Below are 18,014 nucleotides of genomic sequence, written 5' to 3'. Positions count from 1 at the left end.
AACGGCGGCGGCAATAATGACACCACTTAGAAACACTCTGGGGTAAAAGTTGTCAGTTGTGTTTGAATGCAGGACTTTATTTGTAAGAAAACATCTTTATGTTGCAGCGTTTCCACATTTATTTAAGTTACAGGACTGAGTACTTCCTCTGTAGTGAAACGACAGCGGTGTGACATTCAGGAGTCACTGCCTCTGTGTCACTGTTTGCCAGCTGGATGCGTTATTATCTTGTATTATCGGTTCGACACTAACGCTCGTTTTATCTGTTTCTCTCCTCCCTGTGCATTAATCCATCCTTTTCTTCTTCTCATTAATCACCTCCTCCTCTCTACCTCCTTTCTCCCGTCTCACTCCCCCTCTCTACTTCATTCCCAGCTCATTTCACCTTGCTTTCTCCACCTCTTTTTCCTCTTTACATCCCTCTTCACCTCCCCCCCATCATCCCCCCTCTCTCCCCCCTCTCTCAGGTGAGAAGTGTCGGAGCTTCATTGATCTCGCCCCGGCGTCGGAGAGAGGTGAGTAATGACCGTCATTAGGCATCGCCGCCACTCCCCGCCTCTGCCCACCTGTTCGTCAGGCCCGGGGAAAACCAGAGTAACACACACACACACACACACACAAAAAAAACATATACTCGTGCACTCACATCTCTTTTCTGGAGTCCTCAGAAGCTTATTTTCATCTTTTTTTTTGATGGCATTCAGACACATTTCCCTGCAGAGAAGAAAATGTGATTGTTTGTTTGGTTCTGGGATTAGAAACAATGATTGAAAAAGCTCCAAAAAAAAACAAAACCCAGAGAGAAGCAGGTGAATGTAAAAGTAAACCAGGCGGAGTTAACCCGACACTGGGGGGAAGGAGAAAAGGCAGACGTCCAGGTTCATGCTGGTGGTAACAGTCGGGCAGATGACGTTCCTGGGCCGCTCAGTAAGGACGATATAATGTGATCTGACAGGGAACAGGTGGAAACGTGCAGCACAGTACAGTACTGTGTGGGGTAATTAGGGAAGAGGGGATGAGTGAGCAGGTGGGTGGGGCGGTGAGGTGATCTGGGAACAGTTACAGCAGGTCAGGAGGGAGTGACGGGGTCGCAAAGGACAAGAGAGTTAGTCTGCAGGAAGACGAAGAGGCTGCGGACAGAAAATGACAAGAATCAGGCTGATAACGTGACGTCGTGCCTCACTACAGACTGTAAATACATGTTTTATGATGGAGTGTTTCAACATTTGTAAACGTGCAAACCTTGGATAGTCTTTAAGGAGACGCCGGGTCAACTCCAGCTGTGTTTGCAGCAACAAAGCGGGTTGTTTTTTAGCCAGACGTCAGGATATTTCCTGCCTTGTTTGACAGAACAAGATGGGATACTTACAACTGTGTTTGTCACAACGAAACAGGATATTTCTGACAAGAAGTCAGTTTAATCAGGAGAGGCTTCTGCTTTGAGCACATGTGCGCACATCAGATGAGAAACTCAGGAAACCCCCCTAATGGAGCCTTAACACTGGTGGTGGTGATGGGACTAAGATGACGGCTGGAGATCGGGGTGTGATGAGGTGGACTCTGGCGAGCTGGACCTGGATATGATAACCTGGAGTGAGGGAAGGACAGATTTAAAGTTTGCCGGCAATGACATGATTGCTTGGTTGATTTTAAAATCAAATTGGTTCAACCGAAGGAGTAGATGCCCATCGTCAGCTGATAGATAAGTGGGGGAGAGAATAAGTAAGATCAGGAAAACAGATCAAAATTAAGACCTGACCGGTGTTTTTTGTGCCTAAATCTAACCAGATCATAAACAAAGTGTTGTCTCAACACAGAATATCTGTGGTTTGCAGAAACGTACATGACATACATGTTCCTTGAGCTGTTTGCAGTCAGAACGGGATCTCACACAGCTTTCTGCAGGCAGGAGTGCTTTGCATGCTGGGATGCACATGAGCAAAATGAATTGTTGTTAGCTGAGGTCCGTCCTGGACTAGCAAGAAGTTTGCTGCCTGATAACCGGACAGACGGGACCTTCTTCACGACCTCCTTCCTGTGGTTTCTCTCTAACCAGTGAGAGGAGTCAACGTTCTCATGTTGCCTTGCTGCAGCCTTTAGCTTCGTTTGATTTCAGAAGTAAATTCAACAAGTTAACCACCTTCTTCAGACACTCCTGCACGAATGAAATGTGTTGAAAGTGTTTGTGCGAGGAATGAAAACAGAGCGGTTGAGTGAGAAGTTCAAATCCAGCCTCCAAACAACAAATCGGTTTCTGTTCTATCTCCTGATCCCATCGTGGGACCGGTGATATCAGACGATCCTACGAGCAGCTCATTCGAAGCATCCTGAGGCCTTCATTGTGATTATATTGATGGAGGAGGGAGCAGAAGCAAAGTGACACGTATTAATTGATATGAAACAAGCTCAGTTTTCTCCGGCGCGTTGTCACTTTTGATTTATGGAAGTTAGGGGGAACCTGTGGACGAAACAAAAATGAGGATGATGCCTGAAATTCACATCTAATTTTTCAGCAAAGTTTCTAAACTTTTCACAGGAAACTCATTGTGTGTTTCCATCGACAGTACGGAGAGAGATCGCCTGATCAGAGCAACACAGCGCTTCTTTACGTCACCGCTGTTTTTAAGCTGATAGGATTCATGTTACCTGCACGAACTGATTGATTCCCTCTCAGGAGACTGCTGCGTCCACATGCCATCTTAATTCTCTGGGTCCTCTTCTTTTACTGCGACCTTTTGTCATCATTAATTTTTTAAAAATCAATCTCTCCGGCCTTTATTACATATTCTCTTTAGTTGTCTTTTACTATGATCCCTCGTGCGAAGCAGACCGAAGATCTTTCCGTCTATCAGGTGCTGGATAATAAGAGGATCTCTCCGTCACCTCCTCCAGATTACTGCGTCTAAGAGCACATGGTGTTTATGTGCTGCGCCTCATAAAAGGAATATTTGAGCGTCCAGAAGAAAGGGAATACATTTGGTGCATGTGGGCGTAGCCTCTAATTCTCGTGTTTCATGCAGAGCAGGTAGTTAATAATGAAACTTCTCTGATGGTTTCATCTGTTAATGCCATCTGGAAGAAGAGCAGGAGTGTTTGCAGGGAGCAGCGGTGGATGATATGATGTATCGAGCGAGGCGACCTTGCTTCTCACACAAGGATACAATATGTTAATCTGCCTTCCTTTGAGCTCGACATGCTCGCTGCTGTGTTTTATAACACACAGCTGCTCCTCAGTCGGATCCAAGTTCGTCCTTAATGAAAACTGAAACAAAAAAAAAAAAAGAAAAAGTCTAATTTAATTACAAGGAAACACTCGGAGAGTCAGGGTCACAGCCAGGATCTTAGGACGACGGCGGCCGGCGGATCCGGACCACCTGAGAAACGCACCAACCAAACTCTGTAGAGTTTTCTCAGCGTTTAACTGTTTTTATCTCCTCGTTCACTGCCGGCTACAGGAGGTAACTCTGGCGATCAGTTTTTAGTTTTTTGCCAAAAAACGTATCGGATTTGAAGCCTGCATTAACTGGATGCACTGCAACAAACTTTGAACACGTTATATTATTATTAACACCTTTATAGAGCTGTTATAGTTCATGTTTGTAGTCTGGACGGCCCTGAAGGTGGAGCCCAGTCCAGGGATAAAATTACCTGGATTGCCACCAGTTTAGCCCTCTGCTCACTTGAATGGGGATAAAATAATTCAGTTTTGTGACTCTGCGAACTTAGTGGGTCAAATTCTGATCGCTCAAAATAATATATCCACCGTTTTACAGACGCTTGTAATGTTTATCTACTGAGGTGGGTCACACAGACACTGGTATACTGAACAGATGTAAACTGTTGTAGTTTGATTATTGAAAGGACTTTGTACTGTCGATAAAAAGGGATGTAGGAATTGAATATGATGATGAAAAAGTACCCAGAAGAATCGTCGTCGAATCGTGAGGCGAGGGAAGATTCACTCCTCTTGTGAACTTGTGTAACGTAACTTAAAACACTCGACTCTTGGTCAGACACGCTGCTGTAACAGGCAGAGACTAAATGACCTGATCAAATATCTTGTTCCAGATTTGAACCCAGGACCCTGAACGTTACGCGACTGACACGTTCGACTCCTCCGACCGTCACGACGTCTCAGATCTGAGTTTTAATGAAGCCTCGGAGTCGCTCTGATTCTCCGACCGCGCTCTGGTTCCTCGTTAGCTGCGGCTTTAATTTACAACCAGTCGATGGAAACTGAATTCAGAGGGTACAAGATGCCTGTAAGGTGAAAACTCACAGTGCAACAATATTGACCAGAATAATGTTCTCCCCTGTTATTGTCTTATTGAATATGTATCAGCAGACGGAGACTTCATTAAACCGGAGACAGTAAATAAAACAGTTTGAGAGACTCAACCGGCGGCTCTGATAACAGGAAGGAAAGAGCTCATCGGACCGAGACTCATCTCAAATAATTACATCTTTAATTACTTCGTGTGTGTGTGTGTGTGTGTGTGTGTGTGTGTGTGTGTGTATTCATATGTGTGTCAGTGGTGCGTGTTGTCGACACTTTCTGCCTGTTCTACATTTTTGAACCCGTCTCTCAGGGTTTTAAAAACCACGTCGACGACGCAGATTTAATAAGCTTTAGACCCACGGGGGACGCTCAGTGACAGGATTATTGATCAGTTGATTTAGTGCTGCTTTTATGACTTTTGAAAAGGAACCAGCCGAGACCTTTGATACGCTGAAGTCGGGCTGTAACTAATGATTTACGTCGGTACTTCTTAAATTCAATTAAAGGATTTTCTTTAAAGAAGTTTCTGAAAAAGTTGAGAGCTCGTTACAAGTTTTCTGAACACAAACTGAAACAAGAAACAAAATGAGACGAGTGAGAACCAAAAAGTTCTGTTGATTAACAATCGTTGAATTCTACTTTTACTTCACGGCTGCACAAACATGGCTACCAACACTTAGTCAGTTACTGTAATTTCTCATTTCTCTTTTTTAGACAGCTGTCCAATGATGAAGACAAACAGAACCAGAACCGACCTCTTCTTGTCAGAGCTTCTGCTCCGCACTGACTGGGTGCATCTTTTATTTAGTTTTGGATCCCCTGATAATAATTTCATTCCTCTTCTTTAACCATCTTTGCACACAAGGTTTTGTTTTCTGTCGCTCTCTCTGTTCGTCTGACTGTTCGTCTGACCTGACGTGTCGGATCGTTTGTTACACAGAACCATCGTTAACATTCAGCAGCAATTTTAAGCAAGAAACCTTTGACTTAACGAGGAGCTCCAGTCCACTGCGGACTGCACACTGTCCATCCAGCTTATTAAAGTCGAACAAGCTGACGACTCTTAAAACCTAATAAGTACAAATATCCTCTGTGTATTTTATCTGATGTGAACCTGTTGCCCACTTCCCCTCGTCTCCAGCCTGGATTAGGTCCTAATTGGGGTAAGGGGACGTGATCCTTTGTACTGTGCAACTCTGATGAAGACGCACGTGGTGTCAAAACGTTTAACGTCACTGATCCGTGTGCACCGGCCTCCCTGATGCAAAGGTGTCCGGCAGCAGACAGGCTTCCAGCTCCGTGAGAAGCGATTGAGGTGTGTTAAACGTCCTTCATCAGCAGACAGACACAGTGAGACGTGTCGGTGAAGAAAGTGGATCATCTGGCTGATAAAGACCCAGAGGTTTTCATCAGGAGTTGGTGGAGACCGTTGTCAGATATAAAGATGGACGACGTGTCTCCACTTCCTCCCACTGTACAACAATGAAGATAAAACACCCTGGATACGAGCGCTGCCATCGAGTCGGGGCAGCATCAGGCGCTGTGTTCCTGATTGGTTATTAGACGTGTACTTGGGTCTTTGGATGACCTATGCTGCAGCCATGTGTGCGACAGCAGTTGTAGAAAAGCAGTGAAGGAGTCTTTTTTTCTTTTATGGCTGCAAATTGTGAACAAACCTCCAGACGATCAGTTATCTCTGCGTCTGTTTCTTTTAATTGGCACCATTATATCCTGTCACTGCACACAATACGGTTGCTTTGCCTTGAGACGAAGAGTGACGCAAAGTTAGCGATCAGTTTTGGCTGCTCAGGGATCCTGTAGCTCCCCCAAACTCACTGATGTTCAAATTGAAAACTCAGCCTGGAGGTCGAGCTTCCAACTCATCTACATCGGCAGCGGAGCGAAGCGGGGCAGATAATCTTGTTTAATGGCGTGTTGTGAGCCTCGCCGATTCAAGAGGAGCTACTGCCTTTATACAAATTATAAAAATGTGGAGAGAGAAAAAGTTGCGGTGGTGAGAGCAGCTCCTGAGGGCAGCTCCAGTCGCAGGACGACGTGTCCTCTCCGCTTTAAAAATGTTCACATTTCAGAGAAGTACAGCGGGTTGTAAAACGTGTTCATCATCCTGCATAATGTCTCTCTGCGCTCTGATGGGATTTTTTTCCTCTCGGTGTTCAGCCTGACCAGAGGGCTCCGCCGACACAATAAAGAGCCACTCAGTGTGTGTCAAACAAGCAGGCGGAGATATCAAACGCACCCTCCCCTCCTCCTGTGGGCCAATCAGAGACAGATATTTCACCTTGTTTTGAGCTCCAAGTGTCACATCTCGCCCGCAGAAGAGATTCATCTGTAGTTTGTCTCGGTCGCCAGACGCTGGACGAATGAACGACGACAATAAATGGAGACACAACTCAACGTCCCCGCCTGCAGTTTGTGCCTGGAGGACAAGAATACAACAAAAATGGAAATCTAATATCCACATCCTTCTCTGCACATGAGAGGGCCGCGACTGAAGGTCAACACTGACATTTTATTAGAGCTAAAGCCACCTGGAGGGCAGGTTTAGAGCACACATCATCACTGAAGCAGGTCAACATGCTCTCCAGAATGAAATAGTATGAAATAATAAAACAGAAATAATCTGAGAAATTAACGATCAGTTAGATGAAGCTGAGCTGTCCAGTTCCCAGCAAATACAGATGTTGAAGGAATGTGATCTGGCCATCGGCTGTACGTCCTTCCTGTGTTGTTTTTCCATCAGTACGACTTTATTTTCTGCAATAAACCCCAAAAATCCCAAAGTCTTTCTGTGGAGGGACCCAGGACGATGCTAACTTCGGGGTTAGCCTCTCCGGTTCCTCACACAGGACACAAACCCAAGTTCACTTGAGGAAAGTCTTGTTTCGTGAAATGATAAAAGGATTTTCAGCTCCGGTTCCTGTTGATATTTTGTGATCCACTGTGTTGATGATAATATTGTTCTGGACTCCACATTCACTTTGTATTGACACACTGTTTAGCTGCAGTCGGGCCAGCTTCTTCTGACTACGCACCACAACTTGACAAAAAACACGAGCGTTCAGTGAAACGAGCGTCTTCAGTCTGAACCATGAACCTCTGACTGTGATCTCTGTCTAAAGCTGCTCAGCACAGACAGATTTAACCTCCTGGTTCTCCTTTTTTTTCTCTCTCCGAGCGCCGAGAGTGAAAAAAAAAATCTTCAGATGTTTGACAAGTCGTGTCCCTGACCTCCAGAGTCCAGGAGCTCTTTCAACACAACTTTGTGCTTCTTTCTGTGAACTCGTGTCAGTGTGAGTGTGCGAGAGGACGATATATCCCACAAGTCACTGCTGCATTCAGTTTGATGTGTTTCTTTCTGCCACCAATCTCAGTCTTTGTGTGTCGTCTTAATGACAACGCGGCTCCAAACCGACTCTTCTCTCTCTCTCATTTGAGGACATGTTCGTCTTAAACTGAGCTACAACAATAAATACAGTCGTTAATTTACACTGCAGCCGTCCGTGTTGTTCAGCAGGGATGTTTCTCAAGATGAGGGGAAACAATAATCACATTTATTATTTCAGACATTTTATGGATAAAAAGTTACATTAATTGATATTTATGTCCCAAGAGCTCCACACCTGTTACAATCCATCGGCTGGTTCGCTAAATACAGACACAGCTAGGCAAACGGCTAAAGCCTCAGTTTGAGTGTATGATCATGTCACACATCGTTAGAAAGCTTAAATTCAATTCATGAAAACCATTTCAAGATAAAAACCACAATCGGCAGGTACAATCAACAAACACAGTATTACATCCATAAATGGCAACAAACTGATCGCATATGCTTTGTGTTGCTTTTATCTTTCAAAAAAACTCACTACTTCACAACTTAACTTTTTTTTCCAGGCGCCTGGATATTTAATTAGAAAAACATGTGTTAAGTGTCCGTTTTCAGTGATATTGTTGTTAAATTTGAACTTGGACCCTGTAAGACTACATGCTGTGTTTTCCAGCCAATAGGGGCAGCTACAGGTCATCTGCAGGCTTATATTTGCATTAAAAATTCAGCATGAGAAAAACAAATAAATAACTGAGTGTGTTTGAACTCCTATAGATCAATGCTGAAGCGCTTACAGAGCTTCTGACTGTTTGGTGATGAAGATCAGACTGTAACCTTTAAAAAGAGCCCAGAACCATCAGGCCTCTGTGTGTGTTTCCGCTGGTATAACTGAGGCGTGTGTGTTGTGTTTGCAGGCGTGTTGTGGTTGTCCGTGGTGTCGGAGGTGCTCTACATCCTGCTGCTGGTGGTCGGCTTCAGTCTGATGTGTCTCGAGCTTTTCCACTCCAGCAACGTCATCGACGGACTCAAACTCAACGCCTTCGCCGCCGTCTTCACCGTGCTGTCGGGTAAGATGGATGATAAGACACACAGAGCGCCTTTTTGCTTGTGCGCCTTGGAAGTGATGCTCACCGATAAGAGCAGCGATTTAAACAGCAGGAGCGTCTTTACAACACAGACAGACGTCTTTATTCCTTTAACGCACTTCCACGTTCAGAGAGTCTGAGGGTGACGAGGCGTGGAGAGAGACTGATGCAGATTTGCGAGAAGTCATCCAGAGTCAGAGGTTATCCCCTGGAAGACTTCTCTGTGGAGGATGCCAGGGATTTTTCTCCCAACTCATGTTAAACCTCTTACACAAGAAGCTGGCACAGTGTCTGCTGCACACTGCTCGCTGCCTCCTCCTCCTCCTCCTCCTCCTCCTCCTCGTCCTCCTCCTCCTCCTCCTCGTCCTCCTCGTCCTCCTCCTCCTCCTCCTCCTCCTCCCATCAGACTAGTGAATCTTTTTTACAGGCTTTTCCTCACTAACCTGCTGCATCTGATCATAGGAGCTGCTCTCTGCACATCACATGATGTTGTTAATGACATGAGCTGTTAATGAATATCTCTAATCAATGTTTTGAAAATCAATATCATGGCAGCATGAAGATTATAAAGTGCACACAGTTTGAAAAATGATTTGCAGACTTAAAGGATTATCAATGATCAGTATTTTAAAAAATGTGGGAAAAAAAGATTCAAATTTGTATTAAGTGAGATGAAGAGCTGACTCTTCTCTAGTATCATGTAGTTATATATATATATATAACATTTAAGATTACATTCCTGGTTCCTTTTGCTGAATCTGTTTACAAAGCAGTAAACAAGCTGGGCCGAGAAGATTTATGACCTCGTTTAAATTAAGAAAAAAATCCAATAACTATCCGTTTCCATCCACGCCGCGAGCAGCCGCAAGTGATCTCGTGCTTGTCACAGCTGAAGGAGTTGCTGTTTCCCTTGGCGATGGATCGGAGGTCCGCTGCAAATATCAGAAAGGAAAAAAGTTTGTCTTGTTTTGTAGACGAGCGTCGGCGTGTCCTCTGGCTTCTTCAGCATAAAGGCCCGCCATGTTTCACCAGTTGAATGCTTTTATTTTGAAGTAGCAGTAGTAGGAAATGTTTGGTTTTAGCATTAGCATGAACTTAAAACAGCTCTGACATGACTGTTGGAGAGTTAATTGTAAACAGTGAGGCTGATAATCATCTATTATCCGATTTAAATGAGCCTGTATCTGTAGTTGTGATGACGGAAAATCCTCATTCGAGTGTATGAAAACGTGTTCAGTAAATAGTTAATTAAAGGTGCATGACGACAGGATCCGTCGTTATCACGCCTCCTGATCATCGTCTATGTGGGAAGCCACGTGTGGCGTCGTTTCCAGAGACGGGGCGTCACGTTTTAAAGAAACAGAAACCTCCTCGACTGATCGGCCCTTATCGATAATCATCACACATCAACAGTTAAAAAGTAGCTAATACTCTGCGTATTGATCGAGAAGAATACTTTGTACTTTTACCTAAGTATTATTTTAACACCTGTAGTTTTACTTGTAAGTAACCGAGTGATATTTCAGTAACGTAACTGTTTCAGTGCTTAAAGTCACTGTTTTGGGCATAAAACGCAGGTACGCAGCCAAACACAGTAAAGGAGATGAAGGCTCCTGTGTGCTCACTGGCATGACACACACACACACACACACACACACACACACACACTTCCTAGAAATCTCCGTCGTCGGGGTGTCAAGGTCGTTGAGAAATGACGCTCTCTTTATGATGAACTGTAAATCTGGACCAGCTGAGTTTTATTTACTGTGACAGCAGACACACACACACACACACACACACACACACACACACACACACACACACACACACACAGTAAGACTATAAACACGTGGCTCTAACCATCACACACTTCCACGTGACACACACACACACACACTCTCTGTGATGTATAACTCTGCATTGACGTCGTTCTCTCACCGACTCGTTCGCGTCGCGGCTGCTTTGATTAACGGTGTGTTGATGAGTGATCACGTGCTCGTCTCTGATTGATCCCACGTCTCATAACTGGCTCGTTAAATCAATCGCTTCCGTATAATGACTCATTATAATAGTTACATGTGTTCTGATTTATTACTGGCGTTATGTTGAGCTGAAACTCACAGCTGATGTGATTAACTGGTGTTTTATTAACAGTAATCACCACCTGCAGATTATCTTGAGCTGTAAACATACTGAGGATGTAGCTACGCTGCTTCTGTGGGGTTGAAAGTGTACGTTTGCCTTGATGGTGGTGCTTCAGACGGGTTCATCCTCTGGGGAACAATGGAGGAAAAGCTGGGAGGTCATTTTGAATCATCATCTTTGGACCATGAATAGTCAAAGCATATTCTGTGGCTAGATTTGTAGATAAAACCGTTTGCTAACCTTCACCAGCTAATCGCTCGTCGCACCTTTACAAACTCAAAACCATCGAGCGACTTCTGGGTAAAAGGAAGAATTTAATTTAGAGTCACAGGAAAAACAAGTCAGTATAAATGTCTCAGTATGTCCGGATGATAAGCCAAAAAGGGCAGGTACTGAGTCGAGCTACAAGCTGTTAGCGAGGCTGAAAACATCACGGGATTATAATCCAGCAGCAGAAGTTAAAACAGAAGGATGTTTAAAGAAAGAATAAGACATGAAGACGCGTCTGTCAGGAAAAATGCTTCATAAACGTCCAGATGAATCAATGATTAATCGATTGTTTCTGCCTGTTTGGGATCGTTGACATAAAAAAATAGGTTTGTAATGAATGCAATGAGTATAATGTGTGTGTGTGTGTGTGTGTGTGTGTGTGTGTGTGTCGCAGGTCTCCTGGGTATGGTGGCCCACATGATGTACACTCAGGTGTTCCAGATCACCGTCAGTCTGGGTCCTGAAGACTGGAGGCCTCACAGCTGGGACTACGGCTGGTCCTTCTGGTCAGTCTGCACACACACACACACACACACACACACACACACACACACACACACACACACACACACACACACAAATACAATAATTACATACATAATTATATCATCCCTGCGTTCACTCCATCATAAATCATCTCTCTAGGCGCGTGTTGTCGGCGTGTTTGAGCTCTCAGCAGGAGGTCTGGGGGTACAAGGAGAGACAGGTTGTTGTTTCTGGGATAATTAGCCGGACAAGACGCACCTTGACCTTCCAGCCCTCTGCTCGGAGGTGAGGCGGCGCCGCAGCTGCTGCCCGAGTTCACTTTGATTATTTCTGGATCAAGGACAGAGAAGATCAGAGCAGAAGCAGCTTCCACACGGTCGCGTTACTGCGACTGATCTGAAATCACACATACTGTTGTGGTATCAACATGATTACTGGTGATGAGAATTAAAAAGAAAGAAATAATTAAACAAGTGGAACAAGGTGATTTCCTCTGTCAGTCATTCAGGTGAAGGTCTTTTATTTAACACCACGTGGGAGTCGCTCAGTTCATTAAAGTGGAATAAATTCAGCAGCAGTGATTAACCTCGACTGCAGCAGAAGGCCGAAAAGGATGTTTTAAAAGAGAGACTGCTCTACGCTGAGGGCGACGGACGAGTGATGTGCACCTGGAGGAGGATGTTATGAAAAATTTAATGAAAACTACTTGTGATCCTTTGAATACATTTACTTTTTAAATAAAACATAATATCATGGTAATTTAATGCAACGTAACCTTTAATACAGAGCTACAAGTCATCAAATCAATGTTTTTCATATCAAAATAAAGCATCGAGTCATTTAAGTTGATATATTTTGATTATAAGTTATTTCTGTGGACATTTCGTCTGAGAGGAGCTTTTATTTTGCAGTTCAGTTCTGCCTCCACCCGTCAGTCAGTGAGATCTGGGCTCATGCAGATGGATGTGATGAGGGAAGGTGGAGGTGGAGCCGAGCTCTCTCCTGTCAAAGCTGCTCAGCGGCGTATGAAACCAAAAAAAAAAAAAAAGGTTTGACGGGCGTGTGCACGAGCCACTTCCATGAAATGATTTCAGAGGTGCAGCTCTTCAAGACTTTCAGAAAGTTTTCGTTCTGAATGGATCAAACCGACAGTGAAACGAATCATTTCATGGGATTGTGAAGCTTAAAAAAAAAAAAAGTATCCATTTTACAGCAGCTTCTCTCACAGTGAAGCTTACGGGAAAAAGTCATTTTGGGCTTGACATTGTAATGACACACGTTGGCCAGTATTTCAGATTCAAAGGCTTCAAAGCTGAGCCCGGCTGGGTGTCGTTAACTTTTATCTTGTTGATAAAACGTGATTGGTGTCGCCCAGATCTCACTGATGAGCACGAGCAGATGCGACTCGCTTCATGCTGAGTTTTGTGGCCAAAGTTTGACTCATCTGACCCTTTAAATATTGATTTCCACAACAATCTTTTGCTCTTTCCCTCATTTCTGGTCGTCTCTCCACTGTTGGCTTTCAAATAAAGGTAGAAAATGTCTTTGAGCGTCACATCCCAGTTCTTATACGGGACTACTTTGCTCAAACTATTTATGATCGTTCATTCAGTCTGAAACCAGGTTGATGACGCAGTAAAGCAGATATTCTGCTCTACAGTTCATCGTGAAAGTTGTTTCATACAAAACGAGTAAAACTTTATCACCATTTTGTTCCCAACAGAGTCTGAAATCGATACCATCAGTCAACTGCATCACGATCACATCAGAGAACAAAGTCTGTGTTTCTGATGTTTGTCTGAGTGATAAACGCTGTGCTGATTTATTATTGTAAGTTTATTCTGTTCATTGTGTTTTACTGTAAACACGTTGAGTTTCCTCTGTGAGACGTTAACGGTTGAATTAGGAACAGAGAGAATAAAGTGATGGATGACTGTGACCCACATTAAACCACTAATATTAAATTACAGACAGTTTGGATTCCTGTTTTTTACAGATAAAAAGTGATGGATAGCGTCAGTCAGTTTGCTTCATCTCAGAGTTTTGCACTCGTCTCCCTTAATGGTTCACTCGCTCAGCATGTTTGTGGACTCACACCTACTGTATTCCCTTCAGAGCCGAGGACCGCTCTCGATTAGCAGCACATCAGTTTTGTGTCTGCTAACAGTAAGTGGAATAAAGCCCGAGGGTGAAGAGCTCAGAGTCACCACAGATGTTTCCCTCAGTGGTTTTAGTCCATCTTTTCCATCTCACTCCTCCGTCTTTGTGTTTCTGCCCTGTTTGAACAACACGTCGGTCATTGTGTTGTCCATATCCAGCACTTTGGTCCGGGAGATTTCTTAACAACTCGTAGAAAGAGGAGTTCTTCTTTGTCACTCCAACTAGAGAAACAGCCAGTGATGAAAGAGTGATGGACGCTCTCATCTTCTCACCACCATCATGTCTCTGTGTCTCTCTCCCACCAGCATGGCCTGGGGCTCCTTCACCTGCTGCATGGCGGCCTCCGTCACCACCCTCAACTCCTACACCAAGACGGTGATCGAGTTCAGACACAAGCGCAAGCTGTTCGAGCAGGGCCTGCGCGAGGAGCAGAACTACCTGGACCAGGAAGCTTTCCACTACTTCCGGGACCGCTCCCTGCAGTCCATCTCCAGCACTGTGGAGGTCTACCCCGGCCACGGCGGAGCCAGAGCCGGGCTCATCGTCGGGGGCCAGGGTCCCGGTCCGGGACCGGGTCCAGGTCCGGGTCCGGGTCCCGGACGGGGCAAGATGAGAGCCACGTCGGCCTCCATAGACCTGGGGGACAACACAGACTCACTGGGGGAGGAGCAGTGCTGAGCCATTCACGGGAGTTGGGGGGGGTCATGTGGGATGGGGGCGTGGCCAAATGAGGCGTGACGCGATGATGAGGCGAACTGCTCCTTTAAATGTGAACGTTCCACACGTTCTGCCACCGAACACGAAGCAGCTCTTATTCTCTGTTTGAAGATTATTTGACAAGAAGAAATGAAGGAAATTGATCAAATTAGACAAAAATCTTCTTTATTTATTTCATGAAAATCATTTTAAAGTGCGAGATCTTTGACCTGAGATGTGGGATTCTTTGTGGATGGAAAGCCGATGTTCCTCCAGCATATTTTAAAGTGCTATGTGTAGTATATCAGCGTCGATGTTATCAACGTTAAAACATTAACGTGGGGCCGACATGACTTGCTGAACAGCGACCTCTGTGGCCAGAAGTGGCAACTACAAAATAATGATAAATGCAAAAGCGTAGCCTCCAAGTAGCACAAATAGAGAAGCTTAGCTCCACAGCTAACTGAGCTTCTTGCTAACAGCAGCTAACCGCGACAACCAAAGATAGCTAAGGATAAAGGCTAACGAGTAGCAGTTAGCGGTTATACAACCCCCTATAGTTTTGGAGCAACACTTGAATTCTGGCACCTTCTTACAAATGACACCTTTAAGTTTGCTAGCATTAGCTAACGTTAGCCACCATACACCCGCAGTTATAGCAGCAAAACAGCTCATGAATTCATTTCACATCCTGGGACGCAGTAACAGTGCAGGGAACAAGGAAGAACTACGATCGGCCATCGGGTCAGGAAACTCTGACAAACACAAAATACTACACATAGCACTTTTAAACAGGTCTGAGCCCTTTTTATGACGCTGAATGTGAAAATTAAGACTTCTGTTAAAACTACATGTGTTCATTCATCAGCTGTGTTGATCCTGAGGAAATGTTCGACCGAACGACTGTCGTGACAGAAAGTCTGCAGAGAAAAACAAAGATTCATATTTGATTGAACTTTACGAGCGTCGCTGTGAATAGTTGCCTGAAGCCGACTGAGAAACGGCTGCATGATTTTATTTTGATTTTCAATGCTGTTAGCTTCCATCCAGACAGTTTAGAGAGTCACCAGTTAACATGGTCACTCGTTAAACCGAAACACTGGCAGTGCAGCAGTGCTCAGAATTAAATTAAGACTTCTAGATCTAATTTGAGTTTAGATTCAGCAGCTGTGCTGCTTACTTCTCACCTCAAATATGTTCAGAAACAGATTTTGGTGCACAGCTAACGTGATATAATTATTTATTAGTCCCACAACTGCACAACTTGCATAAAGCCACCGCACATCAGATAAACAGTTGTAATTGGCACAAAGCGAACCAGGTTGGCTGGAAGTCTGAACGGGAGAGGAGCCGATGAAACATGAGCTTGCAGATTCGTTGTCGCTGCTAAACGAGTTTTTCTTTTTGTCTGCTGATTTCTGACAGCAGGACTTTGTAAAGTTCTTTGTAAGACACTTTTGCAAATGGAGCAATTTTAGGGGCATCGATTATGTTAATAATCAAACGCACAGCTGCTGGCAAACAGGTGGTACTCATCAGGCTGAAACAAGCAATTTACAGCGAGCTGTGCAGTTCAGAGTGTTTGCTGAATACAATGTGGAACGGTCGCCAATAAAGTACGAGAGGTTTAGGACGAGAACACAAAAAAAAGAAGAGGAACGATCCGTCCACACGCAGCAGTTCGATGTTTTTTAAAGGGCTTCGGGCAAATATTGACACCGTGCGTCCGTAAAATAAATTATTAGAGCACAAAGCTAATTATAAAGGCTTCACTCTCGAACCGAACTTCACCCTGATTCATAAAGCATATTTCATGGAGCGGCCCGTGTGTCGGCAGGAGGTTACACATTTAGTGTGGAAACACATGAGTGACAGTCCCATCACCCGGAGGTCAGCGGGTCAATCCTCTCACAGAGTTAATGTGTTGCTCCGTCACGGTGTCCTTGGGGGAAGCTGCTGCAGGGACCCGTTCACCTCTGACCTCTGAGGAAATTAACTGCATGAATGTACTGTATGTGAGTCTCCAGGGGACGCGCAGCACACCCACAGGTAATAAAATCTAACCGTGACTGAGTGCTCCAGATTTCAGAAAGAAAAAAGCTGAAAGTGAGGGGACACTTTTCACCTCCGAGTGAATATTTAGAAGATAACGTACGAATGGTCCCAGTTCAGATGGTCGTTTAATCACTGGCTTAAAATAAAATGGATTTTGTGAACTGAGAAGGTGTTGTCAAGGCCAAGACATTTAGACGTCTAAAAATCTTTTTTCTGCTGCAGGAACTTAACGATCTGTAGCCCGGAGCTTCACATTAAATTAAATTTTGGGAAGCTGCGAGGCTTTGTTACCACAGCGTCTCCGTCTGATGTTGTCACATAGCGCTCCTTTGAGCACCACAGGAGAAAAATCCAAACATTCAGGCCTTTATTCCCCATGTTACTCAGCTGTTGGTATTTTCCTACAAATGTTGTGATAAAATGATAAAAAAAAAATCTCTGCAGGGAACAAAACCAGTGCTTAAATTCAAAATTCAATAATTCCACAAACTGACCCAGACTGTCACGAAGCTGGGCGGTCTTTTGAAATATTGAAACGAAACACATTTTCCTGTGATGACTTTTAAACGTCCTCGCTAGAAAAACAACCGTGTAGATGGTAGAATAGACAAGTAGACTATTATGAGACACATTGTGAAGGATAAGGCCAGATGAGGTGTCAATTATCAGGAATTAACGGACGACATGGAGGCCTGAACCGTCTGACACACTTAAAGAACCTGATATTAAATTTACTCAAGTATCAAAGCGCCAAAAGTACAAGTAAAAGTATATTATACATATATTTACATGTATATATTTACAGTGTTTTTGTCTTCAGTTGCCATTTGGCTCTAAAGCAGCGTGTACTGTAATCTGCAAAGTAACTTGTAATTAAAGTTGTCTTCAATCTGATCCAACTATGATCCTGTGACACTGGCGACATGTTAAATTCCTGCAGTGGAAAAGGTACAAATGTTAAATCTGAGCGAAGAGTTGACGTACATGTGATGATCTGACAGCACACAGCTTCGGTTTGTCTTCAGCTGATGGGGTTAAATGAACAAACAGGATTTCTTACGGCCATATTTGATTTAACTCATTTACACAAACACAGTAGTGCCCTGGAAAAATAATAATAAAACACAGATGTAACGGCTCATGTTTGGTATACATGCATCAGTGATACGCTGTAAGATGGACGGAAATCTGGCCTCTCCAGTTCCTCCCGGATGCTTCCTCAGCCCGGGAAAACTCTGCGTGTTATGTAAGACGTGCTGGATTGTGAACAGCAGGGATTAAATTGGCTGAGACTCGCAGTGGTAACAGGGAGGTTTTGGGGTCGACGTAATCCGAATACAAGTTTCTAAATCTTCGTGCTGCCTGTCTGTAAACTGGTGGTTTGTGGCAGCTCGTGAATCCTCTGTACGCAGATATAAACACGATGGTGACTACTGAATAAATCTATTCTGTTTGAATGTATTTACTTATATATATTTATCTATGTATTACA

At 44.1% G+C, this 18,014-nt stretch overlaps 1 protein-coding gene across 1 annotated transcript in view; it reads left to right on the top strand.

Moving 5' to 3' along the window:
• gsg1l (gsg1-like) overlaps positions 1–18,014 on the top strand; it is a 28,274-nt gene extending 10,260 nt beyond the window's left edge. The window contains exons 2-5 of the mRNA XM_084371981.1: positions 468–515; positions 8,540–8,692; positions 11,520–11,631; positions 14,077–18,014. Of these exons, the coding sequence (XP_084228107.1) occupies positions 468–515; positions 8,540–8,692; positions 11,520–11,631; positions 14,077–14,449 (686 nt within the window). The 3' untranslated portion in view covers positions 14,450–18,014. The remainder of the gene's footprint in view (positions 1–467; positions 516–8,539; positions 8,693–11,519; positions 11,632–14,076) is intronic.

Source organism: Pagrus pagrus, assembly GCF_965226575.1.
Source record: "Pagrus pagrus genome assembly, chromosome: 13".
In the NCBI taxonomy this organism is placed as follows: Eukaryota; Metazoa; Chordata; class Actinopteri; order Spariformes; family Sparidae; genus Pagrus; species Pagrus pagrus.
The sequence above is the reverse complement of the archived record's forward strand: the minus strand, read 5'-3'. Positions and strand labels throughout refer to the sequence as shown.